This window comes from Gossypium raimondii, chromosome 5, assembly GCF_025698545.1.
Source record: "Gossypium raimondii isolate GPD5lz chromosome 5, ASM2569854v1, whole genome shotgun sequence".
Lineage (NCBI taxonomy): Eukaryota > Viridiplantae > Streptophyta > Magnoliopsida > Malvales > Malvaceae > Gossypium > Gossypium raimondii.
In genome coordinates this window covers 19,547,907-19,573,745 of record NC_068569.1, presented here as the reverse complement: position 1 = coordinate 19,573,745, position 25,839 = coordinate 19,547,907, and the positions used below count along the sequence as shown (strand labels likewise).

At 32.6% G+C, this 25,839-nt stretch overlaps 2 protein-coding genes and 1 long non-coding RNA gene across 3 annotated transcripts; 1 reads left to right on the top strand and 2 right to left on the bottom strand.

Moving 5' to 3' along the window:
• Window positions 1-6,343: 6,343 nt before the first annotated feature.
• On the bottom strand, window positions 6,344-7,085 carry LOC105770787 (probable calcium-binding protein CML29). The gene has a single exon (XM_012592125.2). The coding sequence runs from the start codon at window positions 7,001-7,003 to the stop codon at window positions 6,524-6,526; it is 480 nt and encodes a 159-aa protein (XP_012447579.1). The 5' UTR covers window positions 7,004-7,085; the 3' UTR covers window positions 6,344-6,523.
• A 1,565-nt stretch (window positions 7,086-8,650) lies between these two features.
• Window positions 8,651-10,860, top strand: LOC128041364 (uncharacterized). The gene is made up of 3 exons (XR_008196324.1): window positions 8,651-8,739; window positions 9,798-9,882; window positions 10,684-10,860. It is a non-coding gene; the product is annotated as an uncharacterized LOC128041364 (long non-coding RNA).
• A 2,917-nt stretch (window positions 10,861-13,777) lies between these two features.
• LOC105769606 (mitogen-activated protein kinase kinase kinase 1) lies at window positions 13,778-19,451 on the bottom strand. The gene is made up of 9 exons (XM_012590345.2): window positions 18,184-19,451; window positions 16,923-17,007; window positions 16,753-16,815; window positions 16,497-16,654; window positions 15,940-16,012; window positions 15,787-15,846; window positions 15,023-15,133; window positions 14,459-14,706; window positions 13,778-14,255 (listed from the first exon to the last, which is right to left on the bottom strand). Exons 1-8 carry the CDS (start codon window positions 19,194-19,196, stop codon window positions 14,497-14,499), a joined length of 1,773 nt encoding a protein of 590 aa, XP_012445799.1. The 5' UTR covers window positions 19,197-19,451; the 3' UTR covers window positions 13,778-14,255; window positions 14,459-14,496.
• Between the last annotated feature and the right edge of the window lie 6,388 nt (window positions 19,452-25,839).

Sequence of the window (25,839 nt, the reverse complement as noted above, 5' to 3'; positions counted from 1 at the left end):
TGGTAAGCCTGATACATGAATAAATGTTGTGCTCATCCATGCTTATAATGCTTATGCTATATGTGTATTTGGCTAACATATTTGGTATACATGCTTAGGCTTTGGCCAAGTAGTGGCTAGACTTAAATTTATAAGTTATGCATTGAAATGGTTTATCATGTGGTTAGCCCCAAAAAGAGTTATGTTTAAATACATAGCTTGCGACTATGGTTGAATGATATGTTTATATCTTGTGTGATGTGCATAGAAAACAAGTGTGGAAAGATAATGAAAAGTAAGTTCATATGGCTGAAATTTAATGATTAAATGTTAATTTCATGAATTATATAATGTATGATGAAATATATATTTATTGATGAAATAAGAATAAAATAAAAATGCGAAAACTGAATAAATGATCAATTTGAGTGGAACGCCGGATTTGAGTACTTCTGATCAGTGATAAATGACAAAGTGATAAGTGATAGCTTTAGCTACACTTATCTGATCAAGTGACAAAGTGATAAGTGGTAGCTTTAGCTACACTTATCTGATCAAGTGACAAAGTGATAAGTGGTAGCCTAGCTACACTTATCTGATCAGGGACAAGTGATAAGTGATCATACGTAAGACCATAGTTATACTATGGCAACGTGGAAGTGAAGTACTCAATTTTCCGTAACTGTTCCCTAATTTGATTAAGGATGGTAAGTGACAAATGGACCCAAAAGAATTGAAGTAAATGGATAAGTGGTAGTGTATTTATACCAGGATGATGTTGTTATTTTAAAGTGATATTTTCATTGCAAAATTGAGAATTTCATAAATGTGTTATTGAATGGCATAATCGATAAACGTTGAGTTAAATGGTAAGTACATATTAGTGTTGAACTTAATGTCATTGAATTGTACGTGAATTAAATGGAAATTTCTAGTGATATGATTTAAATTGTGAGCATGAGAAATTGCGAATTGAATGAAATGGAAATGAAGCATTGAATTACATGAGTATGTATCGGGTCTCGTAGGCCCTAATTATTATGATTATAATATTTTGAGGATATATTGTGAAAAGTTATAGAAGCATGTTAATTATTTTGAAAGTTTTAATTTAGATGAAATTTTATAACTCGGTTAAATACGTTTACAAGTGTATGTGTTTTAGTAATGCCTCGTACCCTATTCCGGTGTTGGATACGGGTAAGGGCTGTTACATTTTTTATGTTAAAAAATAATTTTAAAGTGGTGCCGTCTATCAATTTGGCTGGACAAAGTGGTGTCGCCTATTACATTGTCTTCACAAGTTTATTTATTTATTTTTTCAATGAAATTTGTTAGAATACTAGGATGGTGCTGCCTATGCACCACCACCCTCCACCAGTTTGAATGTATCATTTTGGTACATAACTTTTTAAACATGTCATTTTAGTAATTTTATTTTATTTTATAATATATAGGTAAAAAACCCTGGTTTCAACCAATGAACCCAAAGCGGTATTCGTGCTGCTATCTTTGCCACATCATTTAACACTGCCTTGTAAATATCTTGTGCAGAAGACTTCTCATACAAAAAGACTGCAACTGTCAGTTGCTGATGCAAACCATGAAATACAATTGGTTTCTACATTTTCAAATTCCCCACAAGATTATAGCCAAAAGTTGATAAGGGGTGAGATGGATGAACGCGAAAGCGGATCGTAAAGTTTGTCAAAGTCGCGGATTTGACTTAGGGCTCTAGAAGTTCGGAAAGAAATTTGGATTTTAACACAAACTTGGCAAGAAAAAGTTTAAAGATGATCCCACAATCTAAAAAGATTGTTAAAACTCTTCTAAAAGGAACTCAAGACAAATTCTTAAAAAGAAAAACCCAGAAAGAATTTATTAACTCAAAAGAGAAATAGAATAATAATGAATTGAATGAATTGTGTACAATGCAAAGACCTATATATAGGCTAGCTAAATAAATCTAAATAAAACTCTTAAGTATACTAGAACTCTAATTTAATCTAAACAAGAAGTAGTTTTAAACTAAATGTTATTGTTAACATAAAACTCCTAAATAACTTAAAATACTTAATAATTATAAAAAATTCGAAATAAAATAATAATAAAATTATAAGATCTAACAAATATAATATTGGGCTCATATATAATAAAAATTAAGTCTAAAACCCAAAACCAATATGATTAAACTCGAATTAAAAGCCCGAAATTCGTAATTTCCGTCATAATCCCGTTCAGAAATTCTGCTCACGCAGTCTTCACTAAAACGGTCATAACTTGAGCTCCCGAACTCAAAATCGAGTGATTCAAAATACGTTTCGAAACTAAGAGATAGATCTTCAAACGCCATGAGACATCTCAACCCAAAAATGCCAGGATCCCATCCAAAAAGTCGTCGCAAGTCTACAGATTTCCCAAGCCTAAAAATTGGTAGTTTTGATGGTTGGAATCTAATAAATTTCACCTCATTCGTGCATGTATCAAAAGTACACACCAAGGAATATTGAATCATAAGACAGACTTGCCAACTTACAATTTCTCTTAAACTATTCCTCGAAACTAACTGAAAAGAAGTTCGCTTGGATATCAAAGCGCATAGCTCCATCCAGATTTCTTGGGCAACATTGCATTCTATGAAAATATGATTCGTCGATTTTGTAATACTCCCACACTGTGGACAAGCATTCGTAGTTGCCATGTTTTTTTTTCATATGAACATGTCTAGTATTTTGTTTTCTCTTATGTGAGCAATATTTTCTTTTATGTGAATTCTCTCTTTTTTCCCCTCCACAAATTTAGTATCAGAGCTAAGTTTAATCTTGTTTTTGGGTGATTAGTGAAACATAAGAACTTTAGAGTATGAAGATAAAAATCTTATTCAAGTCGTAGGATTTCCGGGATCTTATTAGAGATAGGTATGTTGACCTCGATGACGTTGCCCAACTGAAAGAAAATAAGAAAAAGGATGCACAAACATTATTTTTATTCAGCGAGCTCTTCATGAGGATATTTTTTCAAGAATTATTACAGCAAGTCAGCAACTAGATCAAAGGAGACTTGGGTGACATTGTAGAGGGAGTTTCAAGGTGACACCAAAGTATGAGCATATATGCCCATACATACCATCTCATTAAGTGTTTCTACCCCTTGGACCATTACTTGTTGACTCAATGTTTCTGTACCGAACCACCAATCATGCGAAAAACGAATGCTATCATCCCACCAATTTCCCATTTACAACTCTTTAAGAGTCACCTCCCTAGTTGTTAGCAATGCTCTCCATGTAAATGAGGCATTTTCCTTCAATTTTGCCATTGAAAACGATTTATTATGGAGATATTTATTTTGAAAAATACGACGCCTTAAAGATTTCTTATTCATGAATAATTACAAACTTGATTTGGCAAACATAGCAAGATGATTAGGTCTTGCTTTTCCCAGCCCCAAACCTTTCACATGGAAACTTAATCCCATTTCATGAGAAAAATATTTGCTACTTAGATCTTATTATTCACTTCTTTATATCTAATTTTAGATTAGAATAAATTTAGAAAAGCACTTATTTGGTGGTACTTAAATTTAGAATAATATGAGAAACTCGCGTATATGTTTATAAATGGTGGGATTCAAGCCTCTTGCAAAGATGTTAAAAACTCAGCTTTTGCCAAAAATATTTGTATAAGCCCAATTTTCCCGGGCCCAAAACCAAATAAATAAAACCAATAAATAAATAAACAGTCCAAATTACCAAGTCCTTTTACAAGACCCCATGGCCCAAAATAATCAAAAAAAAACCCTAAAGCCCAACAAGCCCACAACCTAAACAGAAAATAGAACCCTAGCCTACTGTCTTCAGCCGCACCACCTGCCCTTTTGACTTCCACGCTGCCGCCGTCACCTCTAGCAACCACCAACTCTGCTACCTGCTCCATCTGCCCATCAGCTACCCTGCAAAATGAAACAAACACGCAAAGCGAAGCAAACAAGAGCAAAACAAGAATGGAAGCTATAACATTGTATCAATCATTATAAAAGAAAAATGTAACCTTTTTGGGGTTCCGATTTCAAAAAAATATTGAAGAAAGGAAAAGAAAATTAGTGTGAAAAGGTGATATTTTTAGTCTTTGTCTCTTCGATTTTGATCGGTTCTTGTTCTTTCTTTTCTCTCTCGGTTAATAAACTTAAAAAAGTAATAAATAGGAACTTACCCGAACGCCGCGTTTGAGTGGTCGCCGGAGTCCTTCGGTCACCGAAAATGGACGGGGATGGCAACTTTTGGGGGTTTTTCTCTCGGCCTTAGGGCTTTAAGGACTTGATTCATGAAAGGCTTTCGAAACGGGGTTTAAAAAATGACTTTTCGACTTCGACCGCCGCTTATAATGCCAAGGCCGCAGAATCGGTGACCAAAGACGGTGGTCCACAACTGATCCCTTGGCCGGAGGAGAGAAAGGGAATAGAGAGGATTCTCTGCTTTTTTTTAAGGAAGAAGAAAAAATGATTTTTTTTAAAGATTTTTAGGCTTATATAGCCTTCTGGTACGTCGTCGTTTTGACGAGCAACAATAGTCCAAAAACGGCGTCGTTTTGACATGGATCAGGTCGACCCGACCCAACCCAATGAAGGTCCGCGCGTTTTCGTACCTGAGGGTCTATTTGCGAATTCGGTCCTCCCACGTTTTTGTTCTTTTTAATTTGCTCTCTTTTGTTCGATTTTTTGCTATCTCAATTTTGTCCCGAATTTTTATTTCTCTTTCGATTTCGTCCCTAGCCCTCCGGTGTACCGGGCAACGAACACGTGTCCTAATAAAGGGTTTTATTACTTCATTTGGTCCCTGATATTTACGCGCATTTCCATTTTAATCTTTCTTGTTTTTATTTTCAGTTTTTACCCTGTAATTTCATTTTACTTTTTATTTCATCCTACTGTTTTGTTTATTTGTTAATGTAATTTTTTGTTATGATTTTTATTACCATTAAATTAACTATTGTTATTATTGTGGTTATCTTTGTTATTATTATTTATTTATTTATTTATTTTTTTCTCTATGGTTTATGCGTTCATTTTTTACATTATATATATATATGTACCTTTTATATACATACGCATGTACCCATATATATTTTACATTTTATAATTTATATGCATATAGATCCATGTATATTTTCCTTACGAATATATATATATATTAATATCTTTGCTTTTGGCCTTTTATAAACTTATACATATCCTTACGTATATGTATATACCTATATGAGTTTTACATATTTAACAACTTTAAAACATAAATATATGGATGTTTTCATATTTTATAAGCACATATACAAATATTTTCCTTATATGTATATGAATGTTTTTATATTTTATAATTTGGATCAATTTTTATTTTTTTGTTTTACTTAATGTTCATTTGTTTATTTATTCATATGCCCATTTTTATGTTTTAGCTCATTTATTTATTTATTTGATATTGTACAAACATGGTGATTTAGGTTTATTTATTTATTTATTATCTGTTTTTGCTCATATTATTTTAGTCACATCATTTTATTCATTATTCCATTATGCATATAAATGCCACATTTCAAAAAAGAAAATGTTTCTAATTGAGGCGATGTTTTGCTTTTGGAAATTCGAGAAAACGTGCCCTAAGGTGCTGGGTGTCGGTTTTTCTCGTTTAACCAAACGGCTTAATATCCTTTTAAATTTTTAAAATAAGGCAATGTTTTGCTGTTTAGAAATTCGAGAAAACATGCCCTAAGGTGCTGGGTGTCGATTTTTTCTCGTTCAACTAAATGGCTTAATATCCTTTTAAAAATTTTAAAATAAGGCATTGTTTTGCGTTTGAAAATTCGAGAAAACATGCCCTAAGGTGCTGGGTTTCGATTTCTCGTTTAACCAAACAATTAAATATCCTCTTAAATTTTAATCCATGTCATCCGAGTTTTAAGGATCATATTTTGAATTTCTTTAAAGTTTTCAGCTTTTCGACACTAAGACATTAAATAATCAACTGGGTACCAATTTTGGGCGTATCGAGGGTGCTAATCCTTCCTCGTGCGTAACCGACTCCCGAACCCATTTTTCTGAATTTCGTGGACCAAACTTGTTGTTTTAATAAAATCAAATCATTTTATTAAAAACAACCACTTTTCGAGGTGATCCGATCACACCTCACCAAAAAGGATCGGTGGCGACTCCCGTTTTCGTTTTCATTTTTCAAAACCCAAGTCGACCCCGTTTTTCATCAAAAAATGGTATCAACAATATTGTTTTTATAAATTTTTGTTTGTAGTTTGTAAGGAAAATGTGAAATTTCAATCTCCGATTTATTTTCAAAAAGAAATTAAAATGAAAACTTCCATTGATTAGAGAATGAGAGACCACTTTGTATTCGCTTTGTATTCATAGTAAGAGAAGAGAAACACTAACATGCAGTACTTCTGCTAGTAATATTAATGTTTCTTGACTGATCTTTATTCCCATGCATGGAAATACCACAGCACCCAAGACTTATATATATAGAAAACATAAGTTTAATAATCTAAAATAAGGAATTAATTATGAGTCTGAAGTCCTCCAAGCTAACAGCTCCATCACCATCAGCATCCATGGAGGCAATAACACTCTGGCAATCCTCCAAGGAAAGCTGATCGATGCCAAGGTTCCCCATAACCTCATACAAGTCGGCAGCTGTCAAAGCATCATCCCCTTCGACTTCAAAAGCTTGGAAAGCGGTCCTGAGGAAATTGGCAAGCTCCCCAAGCTCCATGTCCTTGGTGTTCATCTCTAGGAACTCTTCCATGCTCAGCAATCCGTCCTTGTTGGTGTCCCCTTCTCGCATCATGGCCCTCACGTCTTGCTCGCTAGCGTTGTACCCCAGCGAACTCAGGATTCCCCCTAGCTCTGCAGCATTGATTGCGCCATCGTTGTCTGAATCAAATGCTCTGAAGGCCTCCACCAGGCTTAGGACATTGCTCAGTGTCTCGGTTTCTGCTGACAGAGACGACCCTAGTTGAGCCATAGATTGGTGCTTATTAATTTATATATTTAAATTTATAGATACTTGGGTATTTAACTTACCTTTGCCTAAGCTCCCTTGCTCATCCCTTCCTATAAATAACCGGTGGAGTTATTCTGTTTTGGGGCAAGGTGGCACCTTTATGTCGACATAAAGTTGAAGTGAAAATAATGCCAGATTCTTATGCTTATATAGATAATTATCCTACACCCTGCAAACCTTTTGGTTTACTGCATGTTGATCATATATATGTGTATATATATATATATCAACTTGGCAAAGAAAAGATGCCTGATATGAAGGTGACTACAATTCAGGTGTAAACACTTGTTACTTTTTAGGATTCTAGATAAGGTAGATGCCAATTAACATTCCTTTGTACAAGTAATGGTTATCTTTTCTCTTGGGAGAAAATTTGCCAACATTGAAACCCTTAACACAGCAGCACAAGATCCTGGTGAAGGATTGGGCCTTGTTCATAACATGAGGGATTGGAGTAGTTTCTTCTGCGCCAGATATATTGTTTGGGTCTTTGGGATTGAATTGTGTCGTTAAAGTTTGATTCTTTATTGAATTTCACTACTTCATTTTAATGAAAACAAATTTCAATATTTTAATTTAATACTTACAAACAATAAATTATTTAATACAACATTAAAAATTAATAAAAATGATTATTTTATAAAAAGTAAACTTAATTTTTGAATATATTTTTCAGGTCTGTCTATCATTAACTACAAAATGTTAGTTATTCTTTTAACCTTTAATATTTTATAAATTAACTTATTGTTAAAATAAAATATTTAAATAATATTTTATATTTTATTTGTAAACCGTCAAAATCAATAATGACTTATTAATTGCTAAAATTTAATTAAAATTAATAACAAAATTCAATGGCGAAATTTGATCACTCAAATTATAATGACAGATATCAATTAAAATAAAATATAATGACAATTTTTAATATGGTAATAAATTTACATTTTAACTAAAAAAATAGAGGGCAGCGAAATAATACAAAAGCAAAATATCATCCTCTTACCATTAACGAAGAACACTCTCGGAAAAATAAAAACTAGGGGATGGATGTAATGCGAAAGCAAAGGTAAGCCTTCTGTAATGGCCCAAATTCAAAATTATCGGAATAGTGGTTTTGTAACCACAAATCTAATTTAAAGAGAAATTTATTTTAATATTTTTGCATGAATATTGATATGATAGGAAAAATCGTATGAAAATATCAATAGAAAAATTTTACTGATTAAGCGGTTAGTTAGAAAAAGAAATTATTGAAGAAATTAGGTAAAAATAAGATATCGAGACTTCAATCTCGTAAAACCGAGTCAAAAATATTTTTATAAATATTTATGAAGTGTTAGTAATTTGGTATTAAAATTTCGTTAGAACATTTCAATGTTTGGGTAGTCAATTAAGTAAAAAGGACTAAATTGAAAAAGGTGTAAAAGTTACTAGAGGGATTAAATAGCTCAATTGTGAAATGAGGAGGGACATAAATTGCAAATAACCCCAAAAGGAGATATTTTGGGCGGCATACGCTGAGAAAAATCAGGAGAATTGAAGAAATAAGGGTAAAATTGGAATATTACAAAATTTGCTTTAAAAGTTAGGACTAAAGTGGAATTATTTAGACTCCTCTTTATTTTTCTGCATTCCCATCAGCCAAAAAAACGCCCTAAGGGTTTCTTCAAGCTGGTTTTTCATAATTTTTGCACCAAGTGAGTTAATTCTTTCCTTTTTCTTGTAATTTTTGTGTTTCTAAGACTTTTACAACTAGGTCCTATTACTAAATTCATTAGTTTTTGATTTTATGAATGATATTGAAAGTTGATATGAATATGTGCTGGAAGTTTATGAGGAAATAGGATGAAATTTATGCTTTAATTGGTTTATGAGATGATTTTATTAGGTAATTTCAATAGAAATTGATTTATAGGACCTAATTGTGAAAAGGTTTGGAATTAAAGTCTAGTGCTAAAATTCTGATTTCCAAAGGTTATAAGGTAGTTTAAAGTGATGGGATAAAGTGTTTATTAAGAAAAATCAGCTCGATTGAGAGGTTAATTGAGCAGGGACGAAATTATCATTGTTGAAAGTTTAAGGGAAAAATGGTAATTAACACCATGCACTAAAACAGTTTTGGACAGCAGCAGTACTCTAACTTTTAAAAATCACCAAAAATTGTAGAGATCGAATTAGAGGATGAATAAAATATGAAATTAAATCTTATTGAGTCTAGTTTCTTATAAAAGAAACGGTGTAAGCAATGGAATTGTAAATCATGAGATATAATAGATTTTGTGAGACAAGGTCAGAATGAATTCGGGTTCCCCTGTTCTGAATTTGGAAAATCATTAAAAATTTTACAAAAATTATTATGAGTTATAATTTATATGCTTAGAATCCTTAATGAGTCTATTTTCTGAAGAAATAAAGGGAATCATCATCCTAATTCTGTACAGTGAGATAATTAATTTTTAGTGAAGAGGGGTCAGAACTGTTATATAGTGAAACAGGGGAAACTTTAAAGAATAAACTGTACTTATTGGCTTAACAAAAAATTCTGAAATTTTTATGGTAAGAATATATGTGAGTCTAGTTTCAGGGAAAATTAACGGATCTTAATTTGGAGTTCCGTAGCTCAAGATATAAATAATTTAGTGACTGTGACTCAGTGAGACAGCTTTGAATGCACTATAAATAATAATGGAATTGTAGAGAAAGTTACATATGAACATGAAATGTATTAGATTAATGATTAAATTTATTTATTTAGATCCAGAAAATTCAAATACGAAGCAAGATCGAGGAAAAGAAAAAGTTCGGGATTAGTAGATTTTTGGTTACGAACAAGTGTCGAGGTAAGTTCGTGTAACTTGAATTATATTCATAAATGCTTGAAATGTTTGTTATTGATGTGAATATGATTTGGATGTTTATTGTATGATAACTGATGAAGTATTGATATTCTGGATGAAAAGAGGAAATAAATCCCGGTTGAATGAAAGGAAAATTCGATGGATCTCTGAAAAGGAATTGACGGTAAAAAGGATCTAGCCCGGACGGGTGATCCTATTCTGATATAGCCCTCCCGAAGAATATGTGGAAAATGGATTTAGCCTGGACGAGTAATCCAAATTAGGGTCTGAATTTAGCTTGGACTGGTAATTCAGATCCAAGCTCATTAGAGTAATTGTTGTTGCAGGGGATTTAGCCTGGACTGGTAATCCTGACAATACTCTGTGAGTTTATATTACAGGGGATTTAGCCTAGACTGGTAATCCCGCTGTAAGGATGAGGTTCGCGGGAGTGTGCTCTCTGAAATGGAAATGTGCGCACATGAATATGAATTGACGGACCCGGATTTGTACACTTAGGTGTACCTCTGAATATCCATTGAAATTCCAAGTAGTTCAATGGGATAAATATGGAAAAATAACAAGGAAATGGAAATCATGGAATTGATGAGCTCATCAATCATTTATCTTTGTAATGAATTTGTATGAGGTTGAGTTTGTATGTGATAGGTATATGTTTATGTGAATTGGATGTGTGCTTGTGTTATTAAATGATGGATGTATAAGTATGGTAAGTATAATTCCTGTTGCATGAACTTACTAAGCACAAAGTGCTTACCCTGTTTCTTTTTCCCCTGTTTGTAGAGTTAAGAGCTCGGAGGTCGGATTTGGTCGGAGACACATCACACTATCAATCTCGAGATCTCAGTAGATAAAGGGACTTTATTTTGGAAATCAATGGCATGTATAAGCTAGTAAATTAGATGTTAATGTGAAATGAATGTATGGTTAGCCATTGGTATGGCTAACAAATTTTGGTTTTGGTATGTGATGAAATTATCTTATGAATATGATAAATCTATCTTGAAAAAAAAAATTTGGTAAAATCTGGTAATGCCTCATACTCTATTTCAACGACGAATACGGGTAGGGGGTATTACACCTTCAACATTGTAAGAACCAATGGTTTGTTAGTTAGGGCCACAGCAAGCTGTCGTAGTCTACAAAACCACTCTTCCTGGTGCGTAATGGTGACAATGGCTCAGCTTCATCGCCCACATACTCACATGCATTTTTTAACAATTTTATTATATTTAATTTTTTGACACAATATTTAAAACTACTCATATATAAAGAGGAGGATAATAAACTTCAACACGCTCGAATTCAAGTCTTTTTACATTAATAACAATATCCTCTTTATCTTCTCTGCAAAAAGCTTTTGACTCAACTAATTTCATATTTGTATGAGTACATTTTTTATTCAATTACACACTTTTAAAAAATGATTTTACTATTTTACTTAAATCAAAATAAAATAATAACATTTTTACTATATATTATATTATTTAAAATTAATATTTTGTCTATTCTTGGTTTAAGTATACAAAATTTCAACTATTGTTATTATTAGATGAACAATTTTATCAATTTTATCATTTTAATTAAATTTAACCTTAAATCATAACAAATAAGTAAAATATATATTTTTCTTTCTTTCTTTTTCTCGTCACTTAATCAAAAGAGAAGCCGTAACTACTCATTACTCTTCCTCATATTTATTTTATTTATTTGAGACATGGAATTAATTTATTAAAGAAATTCATTCATTTATCAATATGATAAAATATTACAAACTTCAATCTTTGTGTAGTAAAGAGTAAAAAAGAGCAAAATTTATAAGGACAATTTAGTAAAATTAGTTTTAAATGGTCTTACATTCTATCAACTAAATAAATAAAATTTTACATTGCAACTAAATAATACTCAGTAATGTGTCAAGTAATCTTACGTGTTGTTGATATAATTACCAGAGATAATCTTTACATTTCGTGAACTAAACACACTTAATATATATATATATATATATATATATTAATTTTCGAAAGAGTAGTTTTATTGTTTCTTTATATATGTATTATTAGTATAAAATTAAAATTTTTTATATACTTCCATCTAAGTTATACTTAAAATCCTTAAATGAGTTGATGCCACAAGTTAATTAACACTAACTCAATTAAAAAATACTAAAAGGAGCATTTTTTATAAAATAAAATAGACCGTTGTTGTTATTATTATCATTATTATTAAGGTGTTCTGTTCTTTTACATTTTATATAAAATCAATAAAAAATTCACATAAGATGAGATTTGAATCTGGATTGTTCAACTTTATTATTTCAATTAAATATTATTTGATTCTTACATAAATTTATAATAAATAAATTTATTATATATGTATGTTCACCAACATCGTGAATATATCATAATTTAATAATTTTATACAATTAATATTTTAATAAATTTGCCATTCAATTTAGTCATGTAATTATACCATCATGTACATCCAATCGACCTGTTTTTATATCATACTAATTGAGAATTCTTCATATAGGATATAGGAAACTCTTAAACTTTGAACACCTCTTGTAGAGTTCAAGAATATTCCACTTTATCTCAATTATTTGTCCAAACTAAAATATTTACTTGATATTTGTAAGATTTTAAATAAAAATATTAAGTTTAAAAATTAAGTTCATAAAAATTAAATATTTTAAAAATATGAGTCAGATTTAAACTTTAATATTCAAAACTCTGAGTTTGGCTGAAGTCATTTTAATTTTATAATGTTGTTTTATATGTAATTTATGTCCTATAAAAATTAGTTTGATGACCTATTTTCAAGTTTAAACCAATCTACCTCAATCCAAATGTCTATTTATAAACTCGTTGAGAGGAGCTTGATCTCAAACTTTTAAGGAAGATATTGTTTTCAAGTTTGTTTTGTTTTTTTTTTTAAAGTGATCTCGCTTACTACAGAATTACTCTTTTCTTAATCAAGCAAACAAAAAAGTATACAATGTCCAGATTTTATTTATACGATAAAATGTTATCGATTTTATTTTTGATTCTTTTAAACATTACACGGTTAACTATAAAATATAGAGATTGTGATTGTAATCATAAGTTTCCTTTTCTAATTATTCTATAAATAATTTCGTAGCACTATGATTTTTATTTATAAACGATAAAAAAATAAATTGAGTGTAATAAATTAGTTGAGGAATCATGATGGTGCATTTTGTTATAATCAACCATTACCCATTTATACTAATTTGCAGCTTACACTGGTAGTAAAGAGAATTAAAATCGCAAAATGAGACAATCATAATGCAAATAGAGGTACTCATGGTGGGGCGGATAGATTGAGTCTATTAGATTAAAGTTTTAAATTTGGGTCTAGTCTGTCCAAAAAATAGATTTATTTTTTTTTGTTTAAATTTAACTTAATTTAAGAAAGTTAAACTCTAGCCCAACCCAGTCTATTCATATTTAATTTTTATATTAATTTTTATTTAAAATTATTTTTAAATGTAATAAATTAAATACACTTAAAAACGCTAAAATAAAAATTTTCTAACACATTAAAGATATTTATATTAAAAACACTACCATAAATATAATAAATGTTTTATTATATTAAAACACAAATAAATATAATAAATATTTAATTGTATTAAATAAAATTTTAAAATTTATACTTTTGGGTTAAGTTATTTAGTGGGATAAATTTTTTTTAAGGCTAAACTTGAGCTCAAAATAAAATCTTGCCTAAAGCCTAACCCATAAATTTTATTCAAATTTATTTTTCGAACCTGAAATTTTTTTCCAAGGCAAACCTTCAATAGCAGGTCTACATGCAAATAAATATATTATTTATTGTAATAACAATCATAAAGTGACGTAATTCTCGTAATCTCAGTATTAGATATATTCAACACATAGAGCAAACTAGTATTTATTTTTTGCACCAATAATGAGATACATATATACAAACTTTCTAACTGCTACAACAATTTCCCCTACAGCTAATGTTTCACCCAAATCCCCAAAAAAAAATCTACAGAAAATAAGGGCTAAATCAAATCCCAGACCTGACAAAACTATAACAAATAATTTTAACATTAAGAGCAGCTCAGCTCTCTACAGCTTCATCGTGGGTTCATGGTCATGGATAGTTAAATCTAATGTCAATGCCATTAGACCATAGCCAAAGCTTCAGAATTGCTTTCTGCCTACCAGGTTTGAGACTCTTTAAGAGTCTCTAGGGGCAAAACTAAAGGTAGCAACATCAGAGCCCGAGGAGGCAAACTTGTCTTCTTCCTCATGACGGACGGAGCTGCATGCAGTAACTAGACTCCGTGAATGTGTAACTTTCTGCACACAAATACAAGAACAAAGCTCTGAATGAAGCTAAACTGATACCGAAAATGTACCATTGTTACCTGATAATATTCAGGTGTCTTAGGATATACATAGCTAACATGTTATGATAATGAAGGTTCCAGGACAATGTTTCTTCTGAAATCTGACCAAAGGAGCATGTTGCCAACGGATTATGATCAGCAGAAAATGTTTACCTGATTAGTTGTTGCAATTTAGCATCATGGCTAAACATTCATATCCGACGACCAAGATGAGGAGATGCTGAGCCTGAGTGTGTGGGAAAAGACCTCTTCACAAATGGATGCTGCAAGAGTTTAGCAGCAGTTGGACGAGCATCTGGATTTACTTGTAGGCATTGCAAGACAAAATCTCGTGCATCTTTCGACAAAGAATCAGGAACCGCAGGTGGCTCACCTCTGCCAATTCTAAACAATGCTTGCATCTGTTTTGAATTACACAAACGATGACATTATTGCACAATAAAGGAGATTATAAAAATTTAAGTCAACAATAACAACTGTAGTATAGCTCTTGTAGAAGGAAATTATTTGAAACAAATATAATATTCCTCCACACCTTTGTGGACAAAGCTTCATGGTAGGAACCAAATTTCAGGCTTTAAAACCCTATAAGCCTTTTTGAAATTTGGAGATGACAGCACAGAAATTTCCAGATCTTTTTTTCTTCTTTATTTGGATTTTACATAAACTTAATTGTCAAGTAAACTAATGTTCATATCAGGAAGAAGAGGTACATACATGTTCCAAATAATAGTATGGAATCTGACGTGTTAACATCTCCAACACAGTACAACCAAGGCTCCATATATCAGCAGGAAGTCCATACCCTTGACCCTTCCTATTGACAACCTGTAATTCAACAGCTGAGAATCAGAATTCGGGAGGACTAATCATCACCGGTAGTCTGTGTCACAAAAACAAAAAACTACTACGTGGAAAAGACGACAAGAATGGTGTGTTTCTAGAAAAAAAAGTACTGGAACCCATCCAACTAGAAACTGAAGACACCATTCAGGTATGATTTAAAAAAGGGCCAGCAGTGTTTCAGAAAAGGATAGCTGCCATCACCAAAACATTAGCAATTATCCGTCAATGAAAATTGTCTAACCAAATACTACTTAGGAAATTACTAGTGAGCTAAAAGATAAAAGAAGTGTTCACTGTAAACTAAATGTTAAGATCCAGCCAATTGAGTGAAGCCTGAGAAAATGATGATGGATCAGCAAAGAGTGATTCACACCTTTTGTACACTATAATAAATATCTGAAAAGAATTATGTTATCATCCTTTTCATAACTGAGTATTCTGATAAGCTGAATATCTCTAGTATAGAAGAGAAATATTTACCAAGAATGCATGTCATCATTTCCTAATATTCAGTATACCTATGAAGCTAAATATCTCAAGCAGGATCTCCAATACAAAAGAAACTGATATTCTACACAAATCAAACGGCAGCTATTACAGGATATCATTTCTGAAAGGAAAGAATAGAAGCACACCTCGGGAGCCATCCAGAATGCTGTCCCTTTGCATGATTTAACATCATTAAACTTGGTTGCCTGGAAACAAGCATCAGCACCAACATGAGTTCAACCTGCTTAAAGATAATAAAACAAGAAAGACAATCGAAGTCTTAGGTTTCGGATAAAAACCTTTGCCAACCCAAAATCTGAAAGCTTCACTGACCCACTTGCATCCACCAATATGTTTGCACACTTGATATCCCTGTATCAACATACAAGTAAATGAGCCTTGAGAGGAGAATATTCTAAGTGCACGGAAACTTAGGTAGAGCATAGAAAAAGAACACAATTTTACTTTCAATATCATAACAAGAACAAATGCGCAGGCATCTAACCTTAAGGGAAAAATAAATACAAAATAATAGCTAGTAAAATGCTGAAAAAATCTTCTATGCATACAGATTATGATTCATATTCTCTACTTCAAAAGCCTTCCGAGATGGAATATGACATATGCATACAGATTATTATTCATTACAACAGATCCCAATAGAGATAAGGACTGAAAACTTCTATCTGTTAAAGTGAAGAAATTTTTATTTTATTTCTCATATGAAGCAATTTGCTGTTAGCAAATACACCTAAAAGAAATACAAATAAAAACTCAGATTTGGCTAGAGAAAACAAACAAAAGTTTTAAGTGGTACATAAATAATTAAGCAGCAACATAAGGTCCCTTTACTTACCTGTGAACCACATTTTGGTCATGAAGATACTTCAATCCATGCAAAATCTGTCTTGTATATGCAGAGACTTGAGAATCTCTGAGATGATACCTCTGATATAGATTTAAAAGGGATCCTTTGGTTACAAGCTCAAGAAAGATGTATAACTTTGACTTATCCTGCAAAGACCATAAAATTAAAAGAAAAAAAATTAGACAACTAGGAAGAAGAACATTTATGAGGTTATCCTATTAAGCTGAGTGTCAAAAAATAGAACCTTATCTGTGCCATAATACTGAACTATGTTTTCATGTTCAAACTGACTTAAAAGAGCAATCTCCTGAAAACGAAAGGAAATAAAGAAATTATATCAGACAGAAACAAGTAGAAGATGGTTATTTCATGAAAATGAACAATTAAAGAAGTAGAAGAGAAAATCTGCCTTACATGTTCAAGTTGGATAATACTTTGTTTACCCTGACTTCCTTGATCAAGCAATGAAACTTCCTTCACGGCAAAAAAGAACCCATCGCTACATGGACATGAATAAATAAATAATTAGTAAAGCATGAGTAAAAGAAAAACATCTCTTTCCTAAATAAAAGCAATACATAATCTATTGGACAAGTAGATAACCAATTAATAGCTAATAAGATAAAATGGGCTTTTCCTTGCAATTTTGAAAGTATTTCTAACAGTACTTCATTCAGTCACTCCAAGATGATGTCATTCCATAGGTTTCCAAAATACCAACAATTAGCTTCACATCTCAAAGATCGCAGTGCAATGTGCTTCCCTAGGTTTATTTTTCAACTCTTGAACAATAGGTAACAACTAAATTCATACCAACTAAGTGCTAGCTCAGATGGTATGCATGCTGCTGACAGACTCCTGGAGGTTGTGGGTTCGAGAGGCCTTAGGCACGTAATGTCCTTTTGACATGAGTTAATTACATAATGATTGGGAAGGTTAAGAGTAGATTAGGAGCTTGGAGAAAACAACTAAATTCATCATCTTAAAATCAGCTATAGAACAGGATATCTACAGTTAACCAGTTTCTAACCACATAGGATCATCGGAAGCCATAGACCGGAATCGACAAGCAGAACCCTTCATAAGTCAATAATGGACTTTACCTGTACTCACCATAGAGGAAGGGGTTCATAATCATCCACAATTTGCCCACAAAAATGGCTACATGAGTGTATCAACTACGCAAAACTTCAAGCAGCAAACAAAGCAACACTTAAAGGCTAATGAACCTTACGGCTAAAATGCGTCAACCCCTTAAAGTTTGAGGCAGAAAAAACACAAGATGTCCAAATATTAGGTATTTATTGGTATTAACGGCATTAATGATATCTAGCAATCTTAGGATGCAACCCTGAAACATGTAAAACAGTGCTCCCCAAAGAACTAAGGGAATGGGCGATGGAAACTAGGATGACCAAAGAAAATAAAAACAAATACAAAAGTGCCTTTCTCTGGATGCTTAACTAACACCAAGAACAGCTTTTGACCCTAGATGCTTTCTAATCTCTAAAAGAGTGCCGCCCCAAGCGACAAAATTATGACAATTAGGCATAAGGCAGTTCCCAAACCAATTTGCGCATATCAAAAGATAGATAAATTATCTTGATTAAAAAGAACTAGCTATAAGCATTTAATCAAGCTGGAAATAAAGTTGGGACAGAATTTCATCACTTACTCAGAAATCCCTTCGAAAACTGATCCAAATGATCCACGCCCCAGAAGCTCACCTTTCTCCCAATAAGTAATTGTTCTTTTGAACCTACCGTTAGGGGAAATGTTTGACATAGGTTCTGTGGTAGAACTCGAAGAATCGTCATCATTTGAAGTTATAAACGAGCACGACTCAGAAAGCACTGCAGTCTCTCCGATTCTCATTGAATTATCCTCCTCCTTAGCATTTTCTTCAGTACCCCTGTCCTTCTCTCCTTTAACTTCTTCTTCATCGGAAGATGAATGTAAGTGAACCTGAACTATACACCCTTTATCATCTTCGGGGGCGAAATCCCTAAACAGATCCCAAGTTGAGCAAGCGCTATCCACTACCGGTAGCTTCATCACCGGCGGTGGCTTTAAACCCGGTGGCCTAATCCCTTTAATTCCATAATTCCCTCCTCCATCGACAACATTCGAAACCCAGCATGCTTTTGACTTCAATTCAGTTGAAGTAGCAACATCAACCAAGTTTCTATCATCACAGCAGCACTCATTTAACTTCAACTCGGGCGAGTCATCCTCGGTCAAAGCAGAAGCCAAAACCCTATCAGTTAATTCAGAGACTGTTACTTCGGTGCCGTCTTCTAAAATTATCTTGCCTGTCTCTTCCTCAGGACTATCCAGCCGGTTCAATCTGGACCGAGGCAGAAGATCCGACGAGGATCGAATTTTACGGGACTCCCAAGCGGCGGCTGGAATGGAAAAATCTTCAGGACCAGAAAGGCCCAAGGTCTGACAAATAAGGTCGAACTCTCCCTCTGTTCCTTGGATACGGAAGCTGGTTTTATCGGACAAATCGAGCGATCGCGTGATTAGAGAAGAAGATGAAGAGGTATCATCGAGAGACGAAGAAAACGACGCTGCATCGTAGTCGATGTGCTTCGCTGCATTGCGGCGCTCGAGTCTCGGCTTACTCCGGCTCCTCTTCGAATACATCGCGCTTCTACGACTAAAGAATCGAGGTAGGTAATGCATATGCAGCCAAATCCATCTAAAAAAAGCTCTACAATCGAGGTAATCTAGGGTTTCCGAAAATATCAATTCAGAAGGGAAACGAAACTTTTTATCCTCTTGGCCAACTTTCCAGGGAAAATTCAGGTGAGAAGAATCTGGGAGCGGAAAAGAGGCGAGTGGAAGGGAGGGAGAAAGAGAAAAAAAGCTGAAAGAGGAGATAGAAAAGACTGGTAAACGCCGTCGGGAGCGAGAGAGAAAGATAATAAATCAGAGTATACGCGGTGCCACGTGGAAAATGAGAAATGTCAATTTGGAAAGATTATATTGTTTGGCTTCCGGAGTGATGGGACCATTATTCCACCTCTGCATCTTCTTCCAACATAACACAACCATGTTTTTATTATTTATTTGATATTTTAAAAAACTATAACAAGTTGTGTTAAATTCTGTTCTCAATGATCCGTACATCTTGTAATGCAAGGAAGCTAACCCTCATCTTTTCAATATAAGTTGCTTTTCTTTATTATTTCGATATAAGAAGATTGAAGTCTGACAACAAATTTCATTACATTCTCGGATCCCTTTTTTTGAAGTCAATTTTTTTGGGTTTTTGAAGCTAATTCATTTCTCCTCAATTTTTCTTCCGTCTTATCTTTTGGTATCCGGATTGACGCCACGTGGCATGATAGGCAAGGTGGAGAACCTTTAAATATTTTCTCCTAGGTTTAATATATATCAAATAAAAAGATTAAGAAAAATAATATATTACTATGTATCTCTAACCATGTCTATGCAAAAATATATGGATAGATAAATCGAAATCTTAAATATCAATTATTTTATAATAAAAATTAAAAATCCTATCACACGTGATAAAATACATATATATGTGTAAAAATAACATAACCTATGATTTGAAATTAATTAACTATAATAACACATGGAATTTTTACAATATTAAAGTAAAAAAATAGATTAAATAAAAAAGTTAAAATAATAAATTTCACTAATGCAATTGGTATGGTTTCAAATCCTATATTATGCATATTTTTATGGTTAAATGCTCAAATAGGACCTAACCTTTTCAAAGTTGTTTGAATAAAGGCCAAATGTTTTAAAACCCTCAAATAAGGGCCTAATGTTTTCGAATCTATTCAAGTAAGGGCCCATCACACAGATTTCCCAAGTTTAAAATACATGCACTTAAAAAATTGAAATTAAATGATGTGGAAGGTGACTCATATATTAATTGGAAAGGGCTTAAGATCACATTGGGTACCTCAAATCTATGGGTGTTTTCTATCCATCGAACAAAAACGAGTTGTAATTGTATAGTAGTATTTGAAAATATATCTTGTGGACACCCTAAAGCGTTCATAGAAACTTTTTTCTTATTTTAATGTCTATATTCTTTTTTAGATTTAATTTAGTACATAAAATTGTTAAATATTATACAAATTAACTCAGAAAAATCACGTTGCCTTTACTCCTTGTCTGCCACTGATCTCCCATGAAATTTGAAACCTTACAAGAATCCTTGAATTCAGTAATATGATTTTTATGGTTTTTTTTATTAAAATCCCTTACTCATTTCCAATTCCCCTTAGGACCCACTAAATCCCTAACTGTGAAACCCAAATTCCATTAAGAACCTCTAATCGACGAAATCCCCAATTTATAGGCCCTTTACCTTAATCAAAATTTGTGAAAGTTCATTGGTATAGACGAGAGACATTGTCTTGGCGGAAGGTGTAAGAAGATGAACGTTGGTATAGGTTTTTGGAACATAAGTTCGAAATTTCAATGAAAAGCTTTATTATAATTTTAAGGTTCCGATTTCAAAACTTAATGCATTAAGGATTAGTGAAGAAGAAGATGGAGTATCTCTGGATGTTGTTTAGATGGTGGAAGGTGTAAGAAGAAGATGAAGAATATTGTTACTTTTTTAGTTTTTATTTTTATTTTAGAAATTCCACCTAAAACCATGTCAGTATTATTTTATTTATAAATGCCATGCGAACATTGATTTGCTTTCATTTCATGGTACTTAACTTTCAAGTTCAAGTGTCAAAATTAATAAAAAAAGACTAGGTATCAAATTAATAAAACAGTCATGTTTATGTACCAAGTTGTATGAAAAAGATGAAGTACCAAATAAAAAAATGTCAAGTTTAGGTACCAAATTAGGAAAAAGTGTCAAGTTCAAGTACAAAAATAAAAGTATAGGGACTAGTTTTAACAAATAAAAATATATAAAAAACTACGTTAAAAGGTATGGAGAAGGAGAAAAATAAAGAGAAGCAGAAGATAATGGAAATTAAAAAAAAAAAGAAAATTAAAATAACATAACATAAAAGAAAAGAATTAAATTACTCAAAACAAAAAATATAAGGACCGATTGTGTAATTTAACTTACATTTTTTGTTTGAAATGATGATTTAACGTGTCACGTCACTTTACTGTTACTTAACGACAATTAACAGTTCAGTAACTAAAATGTTACAACACGATAACGTAAATGACTAAAATATAACACGAGACAAACAAAAGTGACTGTTTTAATAGTTTACTCTGAATTTTATTTTATATACGTAAACTCTAAGCAAATATACGAATTAAACATGTAATAATATTCATAAAATATTAAATTTTAGTAACAAAAGTTAACTTAGTTCATTCATATAATTACTTTTATATGGAAATTAATGCAATAAAATGAATTTAAATTTTAATATTTCTTTTAATACGGAGATATTATATATTTAAATGCATTTCCATTAATAACGATTATTTTAATCAAATTAAAACTCGAAATTAATATTAAAATATAATGTAATTTTCTATTTAGCGTAATGAGAGAGAGAAGAAAAAAATAAAAGTCCTACCAAACTTGATTGCTACAAAATTTCTGGAAGCATGGTTTAATGTAAGCTCCAAATGGCCATGTGAGATTTCATTCGAAGATTAATCAATATAGCGTTAATTGATATAATTGATCAATAAATTATAGTTGCATAAAAAGAACAGTACTGTAGACAAAATAACCGCGCATACCCCATATATATATATATATATATATATGGAATTATTTAATATATAGTCTTTGAATTTGAAAAAAAATTTAGTTATTAAACTCGATAACTTTTCTAAATTTTAGTCTATATGATGATATGATATTTTGAAATTATGCCACTTAATCACCAAAACTAGGAAAAATTATCAAGTTTCAAGATTAATGAAGACAAAAAAAAAGTTCAATGACTAAGTTGGAAAAAGTTTTCAAGTTTCGAGACTAAATGCTGGTTATCCGATATAAATATAAGCAAAAAATTATCAAAGCAAGTTAGTATGTAAAAAAAATATTTAGAAAAAGAAAATAGGCAAAATTTGTTGATACTAGAAAATTGGCAAGGAGATCAGAGTCAATTTACCCAATTTAGGAAGCTCTGAGGTTAGGATGAATGAGTTAAGCAGAAAGGAAGGAGGAGCAAAGGGTCGAAGAGAATGAAGGGATGACGTTGGAGCTTGAAGGAGAGTGTGTTTATGTGTATATCATCATCCTTTGCCTAAGGGCATGAGGGATATAATATGGGTTGACCTCCCTAGCTACATGTCACCTCTTAAAATACTAGCTAGTCACGTATTGGACGGAGCCAACCAACTCTCATTAGTCATTTACTAGATAGCCCTTCTAGTTTACGTTTCTTGCAATTTAGTCTCTAGAGTAGAATATTTAATTTTTTTTGCAAACTTATCTTTTATGAATCGTCATAATATAAAATCGTATTAGTAATCACTTAGCCTCTATTATGTATGCTAGTTATTGCCCAACCGCCTCTTCCTTTGGGTTCGGTCATTGAAATACTTCGGTATTTCATTGTAACACTATAAATATTACTACCGACCTGTATACTTGCAGTAAAATAGACTTTAAAAATTGTTTCATAAATTAGTTGTTTTAATGTGCACACGTGCAACCAGTCAATATCTAAGCTAGCTTTGTGTAATAGAAACACTTCCATATTCTCCCAACTCCCTAGTGTTTTCTAAGTGCTCTCTTCCTTGTTTATTTGCCTACGTAATGTGTGCCAAGCCTATCCTAAGTGTTGGACTCGTTAGTGAGAAATTAGAGTCTAAGGCTGGAAGCGATCGGAGCTAAAGTCTTAGCACGTGACAAGTGATATCAAACCTTGCATTTCTAACATTATGGTTGGAACGATGGCTAATGTGATCGAGAAGTTAAGTGAGCAACAGAACGACATGGTTGAGAATCGAGGTGCCATGAAGGGCAAGAAGGTTTCGTCAATGGGCTTTTGTGAACATTGTGAAGACCCGGATGGCTAAGGTCAAGTTGGTTGTGAGCGATGTCCTTATAAAGGTGGAGGACACCAAGGATTCCTTTGATAAGATCAAGTCCGAGATGAGCCAAAGGAGAAACTCATGGAGGAGTTGAATGAGGCTATAAGGGAGGCCTTAGGTGAGCTTGCCCAAAAGAATGAGGCCCTCCATGCATTGGTGAAGGTGATGCGTAGAGAAATTAAGAAGTTTAAGGGTGAACTTTTAAGTGTCAAGGCAACCAAAGGTGGCGGCATGCCAATGTGGTCGAGTTATCGAGTAGATGTATTGAAGCCAAAAGAGTTTAAAGATACGAGTAATGCCAAAGAGGTGGATAACTTCCTTTAGAGCATCGAGCAATACTTCTATTTGATCAGGATTGAGGAAGATGCCCTCAAGGTAAACACTGCTTCAATTTACTTAATTGATGTTGCCTTACTTCGGTGGCACCGTAAGAGCAATGATGCAAGGTGTGGAGGTGAAACCGTTTATACTTTTAAAGCCTTTTGGAGGGAGTTTAGGCTACTATTCTACCTCAAGTATGCCAATTAGGAGGCTTGATCGAAGCTTAGGTGGCTTACCCAAAGTGGTATGGTGCATAATCATGTGCACAAGTTTTCGGAGTTGATGCTTTAGATGTCGGATATGAGCGAGAGTGAGGCCTTATTCAGCTTTCTTGATGGAATGGAGTTCAACAAAGGGTGTTTAAAACCTTATGCAAGTTATGACAGTACCAAAGTCCTTAGTTGATTACCCCAACGAATGAGTTGAGTTCCCTAAGAATCGTGGCAAGGAAAAAAGTAGGGGAGCCAATAGCAACCATTAGTCGAATGAGGAGACAAGGTGAGCTAAGCCCTGATGAGATAAAGGGTGCCTCGAGGCCGCCGTAATTAAGGTGGGTGAGAGAAAGCCATTTAATTGCTTCTTATGTAAGGCCCCGTAGGGTGCAAGATTTCCCCACCAAGGCCAAGTTGTCTACGATTGGGAATATCTTAGATGAGTCTAAAGTCGAAGGTAGTGGGAGCAACCGAGAGTCTTAAGTAATGAGGCTTTGTGGCATTTGAGTAATGAAGGATACGCACAATAAGAAGCCAAAAGTGTTAATACTAGGTGTTATTTGAAGGTGTCTCAAGGCGGAGGCCAACCAAGCACCAAGAGGTAATGTGAAACTGAGTGAGAAGTTCGACCCCTCCTATTCGAGATTAATTGCAACCGTCAGATCAAAATGGGCTTGCCTAAAGGAGAGGCTCCCTCCTTTATTTGTATCCAAGTTAGCTTTGAGTAATAGAAACACTTCCACATTCTCCTAACTCTCTGATGCTTTCTAATAGCTCTATTCCTTGTTTACTTACCTAGGTAAACTGTGCCAAGCATCTCCATAGCGAGGATCAGAGGCTAACTTAGACTCATAGGTAAGAAATTCAGGTTTAAGGCCGCACGTGACCGGAACTAAAATCTCAGCACGTGACATAAACACGCTCTTAAGAAGATGATGAATAGTGGTAGAAAAAGGCTAATTGATTTGTTTGTTAACAACATACTTTTGAGTGTACTATCACGATGGAAAAAATTACAATTTTATTGGAGTGCGATGGTGTTTAGTTAGACAACTGTGAAAGGGACCATAAATTAAAAGAGGTAGATGGTATTTTTATTAAAATAATATAAATAATAACATTAATTTCCAAAACGATATAGGTTATATAAATTATGAAAATCATAGTGATTTTAAGTGTTGCACGTACGATGAGCAACAATCCCAAAATTCTAATAATTATCAAATAATTGCTCAAATAAAGAAAAAAAAAGTAAATAAAAGGTTGGGGTCGCACAAGCACTAGGAAACACCATGTAAACTTTGCAATCACGTGGATGGGAAAGGAAGCTAATGTTTTGTATTTTGGGATATTTTTATTTAAGTCCCTTGATTTTAACATTAATTCGTAATTTTCAATTGTTTTTTTTATTTAGTTATTGTTTTTAATATTTTTGAATATAGTTTATATCTTAATATAGTTTTTTAATTATTAATGACTTTGTATGTATAGAATGAAGATTTAATTTATTGTATAATAGTTTTAATGGTTTTAATTACATGTCCTTTTAATATAGATTAACTATACAATAATTTTAGTTTTGGTCAATTTCAATTTATACGCTAATATGAATTATTTTCCTTAACAATTAGTAACTTTCCGTTCAAACAAAAATGGAATTGAGTTTTGAATTTTAAATTTGTTTAAACCTAAAATTGATTCTAATAATTAGACCCATATATCATATGAATTTCATAAGAACCCCTTTGTTTATTTTTAAAAACTTTTTGGTT